This window comes from Amblyomma americanum, chromosome 1 (assembly GCF_052857255.1).
Source record: "Amblyomma americanum isolate KBUSLIRL-KWMA chromosome 1, ASM5285725v1, whole genome shotgun sequence".
Taxonomy (NCBI): Eukaryota; Metazoa; Arthropoda; class Arachnida; order Ixodida; family Ixodidae; genus Amblyomma; species Amblyomma americanum.
The window spans coordinates 429,569,971-429,583,619 of NC_135497.1; the positions used below are offsets into that span (position 1 = coordinate 429,569,971).

Sequence of the window (13,649 nt, forward strand, 5' to 3'; positions counted from 1 at the left end):
TGTTCTGATATGTTTGAATAATCATGAATACATTTTTAAGATGTTTAAAGATGACAGCACTGACGTAGGCCGCGGAGTAATGAGCATAAAAGATCATCTTTTACACCTTTCGCTTTTGTTTAAACCATTTAAAGATGCAAATCAATTGGTATTCAGCATGCTGCGCACGTGTTCGCCCTTCACTTTACAGGCAAAGATTTATTAGATCAGTGCCGGGCTGCATTTCTCTGAGTCAGTTATGTCCCTAAGAATGAAGTATTAAAAAGGTGAGAAACAGTTTTTAGTTAGTTAATAAAATATAAATATCCCTCTGTTTTCGAGTTGGCCGTCAAACTTAATACTGCAACAAAGTAGTTGTAAGTAGCCTAGAGTGCAGGTCCCTGTTCGACTACCTTTTTTTAAGAAAGCTGCTGCGACCAGTTAAAAAAAAAGTCAGTATGTACACTAGCGCCCGTAAAAACTGAAAATTGTACTCGTAGTCTTGGCCTGAGCGCCAACGATGACCGAAGGAACAGCAACCAGGATGCAACCCATGCAGGAGACGTACGATAGCATCTTGGCGCTGAATATGGAATCGGTGCTCAGCACCCGTTGGAAGTACACCTGGACGGAAGAAATTTCGATTAGTATGCGTGGCACGAAGACGCAATGGAACGAAAGAAGGCAGGTTCCGTTGAGGTGGCATAGAAACACTGACAAAAAAAGTGACCTACCTTCTTTCAGAAAGTAACTAAACACAAAATGCCAGTAGATATGCAAAGAAACATAGAATGTTAGCACGGTATATTTAATTTTGAGAGAACAGCTTGCTCTGAGTTTGGATACACATTTATCTCCCAGCCCTATCGTGCCCTTGGTAGAACTATCAAACCAATGCCTCCTGCAAGATAGAAGAAAATGCCATTAATTTCAGCTGCCTACGAACTTAGTCCAAAGCGTAGCAAATACTGCGCACAGGGTGTGTAAAACGGAGCTAGGATTCAAGAAATAACAGCTATGTGACGGGTATGAAATTGAAGTCATACCACTGGTTGTTCCCTGGCGCTAGTTATTGTTATTGTTTTTATTCACATTTAACACACTGGATACCCGTAAAAACTGCAGCCAGAGAGATACATTGCCGCGGCCGGCATCGCAGCCGCCAACTTGGGCTCAGCAACGCAAAATCCGCTGGCCCTGAGCCACCGCAGATGGTCTTTCTTTCTTTCTTTCTTTCTTTCTTTCTTTCTTTCTTTCTTTCTTTCTTTCTTTCTTTCTTTCTTTCTTTCTTTCTTTCTTTCTTTCTTTCTTTCTTTCTTTCTTTCTTTCTTTCTTTCTTTCTTTCTTTCTTTCTTTCTTTCTTTCTTTCTACCGTTCGTAGTAACAATGTATACAAGGACGCTAGGACCGAATTTCTCGGAGTGTTTTCTGTCCCTCACCTGCCACGGGATCCCTCCGAAGACGGTCATAAAGAGTTGGTCTATGACTTGGCTCGCCTCCTTAGGCTCGATCTCGCCGACCCAGTCGCTGTCTCCAATCTTTCCAGATGCTTTGCTCATCATCACGTAGGGCACGCACGACCACTGCGGGAAACAGCAGCGAAGGGTAAACAGTCTCGAGACACGGACTAGAGTTGAATTTGGCAAATTTTACTCATCCAAAACTAACTTGTACTGTGCAACTACTGATACAAGTCGCCTGCTACATTCTGGTGGGGCAGGGGCGTAATGTTCATGGAAACAGCACAGTGCCTGAGGAAGCACTGGCCGTCTGAAGGTCTGTCATCCAGTCCATTTCGCCTGCCAGACAGCAGGTGATGAGTGGTTTTTACTTTGGCCAACTGTTTACCTTGGTCCGGCTGAAGACGAAAGGCAAACGCCTCGCTACTACGCTTCGCTGCGTGCACATAGACAATCAAATGCAGTATGGCGTCCCGCGTTAGAAGAAAGAGAAAACAAAACACTGCGCTGCGCGGGCACTCCGCTGCTGAAGGCGCCCCAGATGAAAAAAAAAGCTTTTTCATTTACAGCTTGGTTATTGAACTGGAAAATGTGTCCAGGGGTAAAGGTTTTTGCTTCCAGCTGGAAAATTTTCACTTCCAGTTAGCTTCAGTTGAAATCTCTTCCATTTACAGCTGGAGGTCATGATCCCCAGCTATATCAAGCTGGAAATGCCGCTGGAAAAGTGCTTTCCCAGCTGGAATTAATGTATTCACGTTCATCTGCGGCGCATTTTAAATTCCAGGTCACCAGCCTAATTTTGACGAAAACTATGCAAAAACTGTGGCAGAGTCCGCTGTATTCTTGTCTGAGAGGACTCTCAGAGTGGCCCCAGTGAATCATTATATCCTTCTTCGACAGAGTACCATGCATACAAAGTTTGATTCGACATCACAGCGGCTACCTTCTTTGGGTTCATGCAGAGCCCGACTAAAGCCTGGTTGTTTTCCTAACCCGCTTGTCTCCAACTGGTTACTTTTTATGCCAGTGCAGCAGAGGCTAGGCAGGAAAGGGGCGATGGTCCTTTGTCTCCAGTGCTGTGGGGCGTGGGTTGTTCATTGTTTTACCTAGTGGTGGGGAGGGGTGAATGGCCGTGAATGGGGAAGTTGGAGAGAGGGTGCAGAGTCGCTAGTGCTGAAGCGGCCACTCTCCAAGGTATAGGACCAAAGGGCCGTTTCCTGCCTAGATTTTGCTGCACCCAAAGATGACGTCCAACTATCTATTCAAGGGTGCTTCTTTGTAAAAAAAAAACATGTTGTCATGCTATGCTGATGAGAGGCTCGATGAGCGACTACAAGTGAAGAGGTGAACCCAGAGCTCACGTCGGACAGCGATCTCGTAACCCCAACTGAAGGAGTTAAACCCGGCCTTCTCGGAAAGAAGCCGTCCGACGCGTCTGGTGAGCCGATCGCCGCGCACTCCGCTCACCTTGATAGCAAAATAAACCACCCTTATACTACCCATGTTTCCTCTCTCTGAACCGCAGCACAGACCCGCACAGAACGCATTTGGCGCAAGCTTCTGACCTATCCGCCCTTCTTACTCACTTTAGATAAAGTAACTGTAATGCCGCAAGCACGTGAGTTCAGGCGCTAAACTTTTGAAACTTTTGCGGCTCTGAAATTCCCACGCTGCTTTGTCAAAGTGCCCTGTAAAGGTCGGTGTACGCACGCGGTATCATGCGTGACTGACTGTCCAGGCGTCAGCGCCATGTCGCGGTAATTTCCTTTGGGGTCAGGGAGCCCGTCGGAAGGGGAGCAGTCGTGCGGCCGTTGAAAACACAAGCATGGTGGATCGACTGGAGACCGGCGGTGGTTTAGCTTTAGCGCGAACTTCGCTAGCAGATTCGCAGTCTCCTTCGGAGTCAAGACGGCGCGTAGGGGCTGTGCCGACCAGGCCCGGGTACGAGAGAGGAGACGCCGTCGCGGGGACGTGGTTCTATGTATGTGTCGTTTCGTCGACAAAAAGGCAGGCTTCGGAAGACGCGTCGCTGAGGCAAGGTCACCTACATGGGAGGAGGGGGTTTCGGGAAAACGCAAGAGCGGAGAATGCGGCGGCTTATCGTGGTAGGCAGAGGGGACCTCTAACAGGAAAGACGCATGGAAACGGCGCTGCCAATTTGCCGTAATAATCTTAGCGTTGAGAAGGCCGGGTGGAATGGCGAAACGTAGGCGACATGAGGGGAAATGAAGATTTGGTGCCCTGTTGTTTGTTTCCCTTTCTCCCTAAGAGGGTTTCGCGTGCGCTGTGAAGGTTGGGGGGTAGGACTGCAACTTGACGCTCATTTGCTTGCATGTGTGCCTTGAGGGATAGCTATAGTGTTTTCAAAGTTGAACCCCCCCCCCCCCCCCTTCCGTTGCATGCAGCAAGAGACCAATCATGTGGACGCTTGCTGCAACTGGGTGCAATTCAAATGTGGGCTGGACCTCAAGGCTTGAAAACTGAGCACGGGAGTCCAGTCGGTGCTTATGAGCCTTGAGGTGTACATCTTCGGCTATGCTAGGTAGCGAGATCCATGAATTTTTTTTTTTTGCCGTACCTTGCTGTAAATATTGTAAGTTATGTACATAAACTTCAGTTAATCTCTTTGTGTTCCTGAGAAAGTGCCGCTATCTATATTACGCTATAATATAATGGGTCATTAAATCTTTCATTAAAGAGAACAAAATTCTCTTGCCCGTTCGTCCTGGTAAGATGCAAATAAGCATTGGTTCTATCGTTCGCAGTAGAGACAACAAGAATGCTTATGTATGACTGGTACACGGACAAACCGAAGCCGTTGTGGGTGCTTCATCCGAATTCATATCTGGATGATCTGTGTGAATAGTTTCAAAGCGGAATTCCAACCTCTACCCGTCTGCCAGTGGCCTCACCATTGCCACTTACCGGGTCCAGACTATCTCTGCAGCAGCTTGGCGCTATCTTGATCCTCAGGCTGCAGAGTGCCAGGCCTTCAATGGCTGTCTCCTTGCATCAAGCGCAGCCAGTGCGTTAAGAATAACTCATTTCAAAAGGCTTACATTGCTCATGACCTTGGGCGACCTTTTCAGGAAGACCTAATAACATAGCAATAGGCATAGCAATCGTATCAGCGACTCTCACTGCTGATTAGTGGCGTTGTGTTCTGCACATGCCCTTCTCGTATTCTGGGAACATTAAGTCATCCTATGTGTTTTCCGCATGCGAGGAAAACGGGGTTCCTTGTGGCAGAGGTGGTATATGAATCCAAAGCAGGCAGGAAAGCAGCCATTGTATTTGGCCCAACAATATTCATAGAAAAATGACTCATCTCCTTTTGGCTACAGCGCGAAAGAAAATATTACTGTGACGGTCTCTTTCAACGGCGAGCTTGAAAATAATCTACTTTTTCTGCGCACTGAGAACGAATGGAGCGTATGTCATCATTAGCTACTATCTGTTGCACTTTCCTGGCATGCTACGGTTATTGTTGACTATTGATAGTATTTTTGAGCTGCATAAGTCAAGCTCGTTTTCCACCCTGCATGAAAGCCCGAGGCTTAGACAGCGGATACTTTAGCGAGTGCCCGGAGAAGCTTAACAGCTGTTTGCCCACAATTTTGCATTCCTCTTGCAAGTTTACTTGAGAACAGGGAAGCTAGCTAACCGCTAAAACACCTTCACGCTTATTTGAAACTGACTAGTTATTGTGATACATTAAAGGCCATGACTCTCTCTGCTAGCAGTTAAGTTTTTAGCGTGTGGCCTGTTCTCAAACTTTTGCGAATGAAGCTTCAGTACAATTCAGTAGGGCACGCGCGGCCACGTGTCGCCCAGCAGAGTCTCTTGCCTGGATAGAAGACAGGGCCCACGCTCAAACTTTGATCAATAGAGGTCTGAATCTCCTGAGGGCCGCGCAAAGATCAACGATTGATTGGCTCAAGCAGAAGAAGCGGTTGTGGCGCTGAGCTGCAACGAAAAGTGCAGTGGTGTTGCCACACATAGGCGCTAGAAAGCCAAAACCTAAAAGCACGACAGGCTCAAAGGCGCATTTACATAAACTTGTAAAATCATCATCATCGTGATAAAATAGAGCTAGAAATATAACTTGGCTCACTGACCAACAAGAACCAAATTTTTGGTCGTTGCTTTTTAGTGCAGCTGCTACGCAACTGCGGCCAAGTGTACATTCAAGTTGCTTAAAGGGGGGACGCTACAAATAAAATGGCCAAATTGGTAAGAATTTTAATTTCTCGTTATTTTTTAGAGTGAAAGTTCTACTTGACGACCAAATTTGCAAAAGCCGGGCCATCGCTGAAGCTAAGCTTGATCTTAGCCTTGAATAAATAAATTAATTGAATGTTGCCGTGACTGGGATTCGAACCCACGGTGGTGCGAACTGATTAGCTTCGCTGGCCACTGCACTATCGCCGCAGCCGAACACGACTCATTTAAATTGCAGCGCAATGCCGCGCTGTGCATTGTACATCGTCGTCTTCATCAACTTCTATCTTAGTCTAACTTTCGACGGAGCGTCGTCTGGTCATAGCGCGCATTAATTAACATGAAGATTAGATCACTGACCAAGTCCGAAAATGAAAATGACGTTTGCGGTCCCTTACGGGGTCCTTGTTCACAATAAGATTCATAACAAGGGCCCCGTATGAGACCCGAAACGTCATTTTCGTTTCTGACTGCGTCAGTGACGAAATCTTCATGTTAAATTGTGAACAAGGGCCCCATATGCCCCAAACGTCATAATAGAGCGACAGCTTTACTCAATGGAAACCTCGAGTTTCAGACCATGTGCTCGTATCACCTTCAAATGCCCTTATGACTTCGTAATTTCAAAGCAACAGCCTTGTCAGATGCCGAAGCATACTTTGACTATGGCCAGTTTGACGGTGTCTCCGAATTAGAACCGGGTCTTTCCAAAATGTTGCACATCCCACACCCCAAAATTTGGCCCACCTCACCCCCCGAAATTAGGTAATCGATTTGGACCAAAATCGATCGCCAAGCTAATTGAATATGCTCGATACGATGGCAGTCTCCAAATTTGACCCGGGCCACTCCCAAAACTTAGCTCACCCCCGAAATTTGACCTGCTTCGACTTGGACCAAAAACGACGACCAGACTAATTTAATATGGGCATCGCAATGGCAGTCTCCAATTTGACCCACATCACTCCCAAAATTTGGCTCACCCCCCAAATTAGACCGGCTTCGACTTGGACCAAAAACGACGACCAGACTAATTTAACTATGGGCATCGTGATGGCAATCTCCAATTTGACCCAGATCACTTCCAAAATTTGGCCCACCAACTCCCTTGAAATTTGGCCTTCTTTTATTTGGTGCAAACCATATTCGCAGCCTAATTTTACCTAAGTCATTCCGGTGGTTTTACCTTGGTCTCATATTTGAGAGGCCTTGACATTTAAACGGAATCCAAAGCACGTCGTTTTAACGAAATTTGCGTGATATACTTCAAAAGAACAGCTATCGCTCGACCATTCGGTGTGGCATAGTTAAACCACTGCTAGTTTTTCGTTTCTGACATGGAGAGTGACCCAGTTTTCACGTTAAAAGTGCTTCACCCTGACCAGACGGTACGTTAGACTACGCAAGGCTTATTGTGAACCAGGGCCTCGTGTGGGACCTGAATCATCTTTTTTGTTTTTGTCTTCAGTGAATCAATCTTCATGTTCACAACTTCCATCTGCGGCGCGAAAAGATCAGCTTTACCTTAATCGTCGCATGGCGTGCCGACGACCCAACAAAGGAAGGTCATGAACTAGTCAGGCTAAACATGTGATTTTGCACACCTACTCTCTTTAACTACATTAAAACCCTGACACTTTTTTTTAACCCTCGGGCCTTCATCAATCACGTGACGAAACAATATTGTTGCGAGAAAGAATATATTTACAGTTATTTACAAAAACGAATGAACAGCTACGGGCGGCACTCAGAACACAACCAGAGATGAGTTCTCGTCTTCTTCCTCGTCCACTCGTTCACTCGCTCAATGTCGTCGTCGTCGTCTACCCGCTGCAGGACCCCCGGCTGATGAAACGCCGTCTCGGCGTTAGAGTGGTGGCGTAGGAGCGTCGTGATAAGGTTTGAGGCGGCATACATGGACGACGTCGGTAGAGGGGCCAGAGGTCGATGGCGAGGACGCAAGGGGAGCAATTTCATAGTTCACGTCGGTGACTCGGCGCACCACACGGTAAGGGCCACGGTAGTGAGAAAGGAGCTTCTAGGAGAGACCGACGCTGCGCGACGGCGTCCAGAGATGGACGAGTGATCCGGGGTGATATTCGACGGCCCGGTGCCGGCGGTCGTAGGCGGACTTCTGGGAAGCTTGAGAGGCACGGAGCCGACTACGGGCTATTTGGCGAGCCAGCGTGGCCTGGGCGATGGCGTCCTGAGCGTAAGCAGTGGTGGGGACTGAAGAAGGCGGCATGAGTGTGTCCAAAGGCAATAGGGGGTGTCTACCAAACAAAAGGTAGAAAGGGGAATAGCCTGTTGTGTCATGCCGTGAAGTTATATGCAAATGTCACATAAGGCAAGGCTGCGTCCCAATCGCGGTGGTCCGGTGAGACGTACATTGGTAACATATCGGTGAGCGTGCGGTTGAACTGTTCCGTAAGCCCGTTGGTTTGTGGATGGTAAGCTGTCGCGAGCTGGTGCTGCGTGGCACACGAACGAAGAATGTCATCAACCACTCTGGACAGAAAATAACGACCGCGGTCGGTGAGCAGTTGACGAGGGGCGCCATGGTGAAGAATTACGTCTTGGAGAAGAACATCGGCGACATCGGTAGCGCAGCTGGTGGGCAAAGCACGCGTGATGGCGTACCGAGTCGTATAATCAGTTGCGACAGCGATCCACTTGTTACCGGAGAGGGACGTGGGAAAAGGGCCAAGAAGGTCGAGGCCAACACGGTGAAAAGGTTCCGGAGGTACGTCGATGGGTTGTAGAAGACCGGCAGGCAAAGTGGAGGGCCTTTTCCGGCGTTGACACAGGTCGCAAGCGGCAACGTAACGCTTGATGGAACGATACAGACCAGGCCAAAAGAAGCGGTGCCGCACTCGAGCGTACGTGCGTGACACGCCAAGGTGGCCGGCTGTCGGCAGATCGTGCAATTCCTCAAGGACAGAAGAACGTAGATGTTGGGGTATGACGAGGAGCAGCGGAGGACCGTCGGAGCGTAGGTTGCGGTGATACAAAATGCCATTCTGGAGCACATAAAGTTGCAGAGACGGAGATCGGTTTGCAGAGCGGAGGCCATCAAAGATAGGTTGTAAAGATGAATCGTTGCGCTGTTCGTTGGCGATATCGGTGAGAGCAGTGATAGCTAAGAGGCAGGGTAGGGTCTCAGCGTCTTGGAGGTCAGGTGGCTCCACAGGGTATCGGGATAAACAGTCAGCATCCTGGTGGTGACGACCGGACTTGTACACGACAGAGTATGAATACTCTTGAAGGCGCAAAGCCCAGCGTCCAAGGCGACCGGTGGGATCTTTTAGTGAAGACAGCCAACAGAGAGCGTGGTGATCAGTGACGACAGTGAATGAGCGGCCGAACACGTACGGGCGGAATTTAGCGACAGCCCAGACAAGGGCGAGACACTCGCGCTCAGTAATGGAGTAATTTTGCTCTGCGGCGGAAAGTAGGCGGCTGGCATAAGCGATGACGCGATCTTGGCCCTGTTGACGTTGGGCTAGCACGGCACCGATCCCATATCCGGAGGCATCGGTGCGAATCTCTGTGGGAGACGACGGGTCAAAATGGGCTAAGATGGGCGGAGAGGTTAGCAAATGAACGAGGGAGGAAAATGAGTTTTCTTGAGCAGGGCCCCAGATAAAGGGGGTGTCGTTCTTAAGAAGGTCGGTGAGGGGGCGAGTGATGCCGGCGAAATATTTGATAAAACGTCGAAAATACGAGCACAAGCCGACAAAGCTGCGCACATCTTTCGACGACCTAGGAAGAGGAAACTCCTTCACGGCTTGAATTTTGACTGGATCTGGGCGTACACCAGAAGCATCAACCAGGTGTCCGAGAATAGTGAGTTGGCGGCGAGACCGAATTTGCATTTCGATGAGTTCAGCTGGAGTCCGGCGTTACGAAACACTGTCAAAATACTGGAGAGGCGTTCGAGGTGCGTGGCAAAAGTAGGCGAGAAAACCACAACATCGTCTAGGTAGCAGAGGCAGGTAGACCACTTAAAGCCGCGAAGAAGGGAGTCCATCATTCGTTCAAAGGTAGCCGGCGCGTTACAGAGTCCGAATGGCATGACTTTAAATTGGTATAAGCCAACAGGCGTCACGAAGGCGGTCTTTTCACGGTCCTTTTCATCTACGGCAATTTGCCAGTACCCCGATCGAAGATCAATTGAAGAGAAATATTTGGCGCCGTGGAGGCAATCTAATGCATCATCGATCCTCGGGAGAGGATATACGTCTTGTTTTTGTGATGCGGTTTAGGTGCCGGTAATCAACGCAGAAGCGCCAGCTGCCGTCCTTTTTTACCAGGACAACTGGAGAAGCTCAAGGGCTTGACGAGGGCTCGATGATGTCTTCTGCGAGCATCTTATCGACCTCTTGATTTATGACGGTGCGTTCAGTGCTGGACACGCGGTACGGACGTCTGTGGAGAGGAGCGGCATCACCGGTGTTTATCCGATGCGTCACCACAGAGGTACGAGCCAAAACAGGGGCATCAAAGTCGAAGATGTCGCGAAAAGATAAGAGGCACCTAAGATAGTGAGCTTGCATCGCTGGTAGGTCAGAACAGATCATGTCGGCGTAGTCATCCGTTGGTTTCTCTGGTGATGTTGCCGCAGGCAACAGGCATTGGTGAGTGGAAGGTAAGCAGCTGTCCACCACTGATATAACACATTCGGCAGCAGGGCACAGCGTGGCGAGTGAGATGCCTTGCGGGAGCGGTTGGATAGACGAGCCAAAGTTCAAAACCGGAAGGTACGAACGGTTTGCCGACATTGTAAAGACAGTGTGCGCAAGCGCAATACTTCGCGTGAGGGCAACGTCAAGGTCCGGAGTGACTACGTAGGGGCCATCGGGGACAGGGGGAACAGATGAGAAAGAAATGTAAGTTGCGGCTTGAGGCGGTAGACGGACAAAGTCGACAGCACAAAGACGAGGTACAACTGGGGACGGCGACTCAGCAGAAAGAGGAAGGTCAAGCTGGACAACACTGGTGGCGCAGTTGATGAGGGCTGAATACTCAGACAGGAAGTCGAGGCCAAGAATGACGTCATGAGGGCACTGGTCCAGAACAGAGAATAGAACGGATGTATGGCGGCCGGATATGGTCACACGGGCTGTGCATATATACAATACAATATACAATATGTGTGAAATATACAATACAAATTAACAAAAGTAAAGTTTTTATGTGTGGTCGTCGAAAACAGTGAGCAAATCGTGCTTCTCATATTCTTGGCGCATCGCGAATTCTGCTGGTTACAGACGACAGAGCACTACCATCTATTATCACAATTAAGAGGAGAGATCAGAAGGTGAGAGCTTCCGTTGGCTCCAATGCTACATTTCTTGGACGAAGAGGGAGGGAATACGTGGCGATAAGCAAGGCAAACGAGGGAATAAACTTTAAAGTTCATTTTCTAAGCTTTCACTTCTTCTGCGATTGCTATTACACCTTTAGAAATTTCGCAACAAATTACAGTAGAATGATTCTGCTTTATGCTCATGAAACATGAGACGGTGAAGAGTGCAATAAAACTGTTTTTTTCTCGCCTAGAGGAGCAATAGTTTTCAAAAGTTATTTTTGTAATAAAAGCTTTGATGTAAATATTCATGCTGGAGTTTTATTTCCATCAGTACTAGGCACCTGAAAAAAAAGAGCTATTAGCCCTTTTTCCCAGAACGATGACAAAAAACATGTGCACCTTCTCCATAAACATTTAACACTCCGGAGATGATTTTACGAGGGTGTCAACTATAGTTACTCACCAACAATACCTAGGCAGCTTAAAATAAAATGCCGTTCTAATATCAAAACAAAAAGTTACATATCTGCACCAAATTTGGTTATATTTCATACAAGAAAACGAGAATAGTTTTAACTGCCGCGTCCTGCCTTAACTTCACATGCGATTTTTCCATATCTGGTAAGCCTCGGAGACTGCAGAATAGATACTGCAGCCCGGCCTCAAGAGTTGGAGGCCACACATAGAGGCGCCGAATTGAGCCTCGTTTCGGTATAACGAAGAGCGCGTCTTGACGACTGGTCTGCGCCTGCGCACTCACCAGGCCGACCATGGTGCTGCCCATCTGGAATAGGTCCGTGTAGATGACGGAGAAGAGGCCGCCTAGCGACGTGTAGAAGAGGATCACCACGGCGGACACTATGATGATCAGCTCGCTGTTGACGTGCACCATGGTGTGCACTGTGTCACCTGCCACGACCGATTTCGACTGAGCTCCGGGTGACACAGACGCGAATGGCTCGTAGCGGTGTTAGTCCTCGAGCAGCAAAGAACGCACCACCCCCTTACACCCCCCTTCCCCCCCCAAAAAAGTATTGATCGTTGAGGCAGAAGAACTTAAAGAGCAACTACACCACTTTTTGAGAATTTCGTGATATTCAAGCATTCAAATCTGTATAGGCTGCAGGTAAAGCATGTCAAGTGTTTTTGCACTAGCATTTAAAATAGTGACGGAATCGACGATTGAATTTCGCGCTTTTCCTGAAAGCACCGCAGGAGTGCGGGGAACTTCAGTGTGACGTCATGGACGGTATGATTTCAAATTACCTCTGCCGTCAGCCACACCCTGCCGTGCCTCGTTAGATGCTGCCAAAGAACGCTCGGCGGGCTGTGGCTTCTGTCGAATTGCCTTTTTTCCCTTCAAAGCAGGCGCTTATACGTTGGAAATTTGCCGATACCTTTGATGACGTCATCTTGTGACCCCCCCGCGGAAGCTTGAAGGCCGTGGCGATTGTAGTCGGCGATTACGTCACCATTTCAAACGTTTGCCCAAAAGGACTTCGCACGCTTTACCGGCAAGTTTCACACATTCGACCCTTTTAAGCCCGTCGATTTGTAAAAGCTATGCTGTTCCCCTTAAATGATGTGGCTCGATTAGAAGGCAAACTCGAGACCCCGTGCAAGCAGATTCTGTCTGATACCTTTTGTTTCCAATAAACACTTTTTTTCAGAAAGCAGGAAAATGAGGCAGGAAAGGAAGCCGATTCCTCGCAGTGGATCGCCACATGTTGCCTTACGCCAGCGTCAATTGTCCCATTAAGGGCGCAGGAGGGAAACCGCTCACCGAGTGCGGAGAGTATGGAGGCCGTCCAGAAGACTTCGCCGCAGACGGCAGGCACGGTGAGGATGATTGAGATCCAGTTGCCGTAGTGCTGCTGGAACGGGTCGAGCATCGTCAGCGCCTTGGTGACGCGCATCTTGCCCGCGAAAAACCAGCCACCTGCAAGGTTTCGCTGTCCGTCAACCTCGAATGCAACGCATATGCAGACCACGAGGTCTGCATGCACGTCGATGCTGACGCACCAGCTCCCTGCGCTCATATCGAAGACAAAATTTGCGCATGTGCCGCCTTTTGAGAAGCGATTATCAAACGACGTCGCGCATTAGTGGAAGTAGCTGATTAAACGGTGGGTTTGGACAAAAAATTAAGTATTTAATGATGCATTCAAACCGTCGACAACTCATTCTTTGAGTGATTTCGAGCAGTGCTAAGGCCGCTCTCCTCTGGTAATCGTCTCCTTTCCCTGATGCGTGCACAACACTCTAAGCACATACTTCAGCTAACCCTCTGGACAAGCATGACTTGAAGGCCAAGGAATGAGACACCAATGCGGCGCCGCATTGAAGTCTGAAAAAGGACGGCGAAAGTGGGCCAGCCGTGCATTTTGTAGAGAAAAGAGCCGATTCACGTGTTTCATCGCCGACTCCATCTATGCAATGCGTGTTCTCTCTGTACACAGTTCAGCCAAGCTTTTCTGAAAGAAACGCTAAAGGGGCGACAATGTAAGAATTCTCTTGTACATTTGCGCTCGTATAAGCCAATTTATACGTTCAACCGCGCTCCAGTGCTTTCACTCGTTCGTAAAGCCCCAAAAAGAGTATCGGCTCCTGGCGAACCCTTCGACGTTTGCATGAATCACTCGCATTGACGTAGTATTATCTAGCGAGCCATTTCTGTC

General features: G+C 48.6%; 1 protein-coding gene across 1 annotated transcript in view; it reads right to left on the reverse strand.

Moving 5' to 3' along the window:
- The window catches only part of LOC144124963 (high-affinity choline transporter 1-like), a 23,910-nt gene extending 11,005 nt beyond the window's left edge, over nucleotides 1–12,905 (reverse strand). Inside the window, exons 1-4 of the mRNA XM_077657958.1 lie at nucleotides 12,755–12,905; nucleotides 11,732–11,880; nucleotides 1,419–1,562; nucleotides 474–603 (exon numbers count right to left, since the gene is read on the reverse strand). Coding sequence (XP_077514084.1) covers nucleotides 474–603; nucleotides 1,419–1,562; nucleotides 11,732–11,880; nucleotides 12,755–12,887 — 556 coding nt within the window. The 5' untranslated portion in view covers nucleotides 12,888–12,905. The remainder of the gene's footprint in view (nucleotides 1–473; nucleotides 604–1,418; nucleotides 1,563–11,731; nucleotides 11,881–12,754) is intronic.
- Nucleotides 12,906–13,649: the final 744 nt, after the last annotated feature.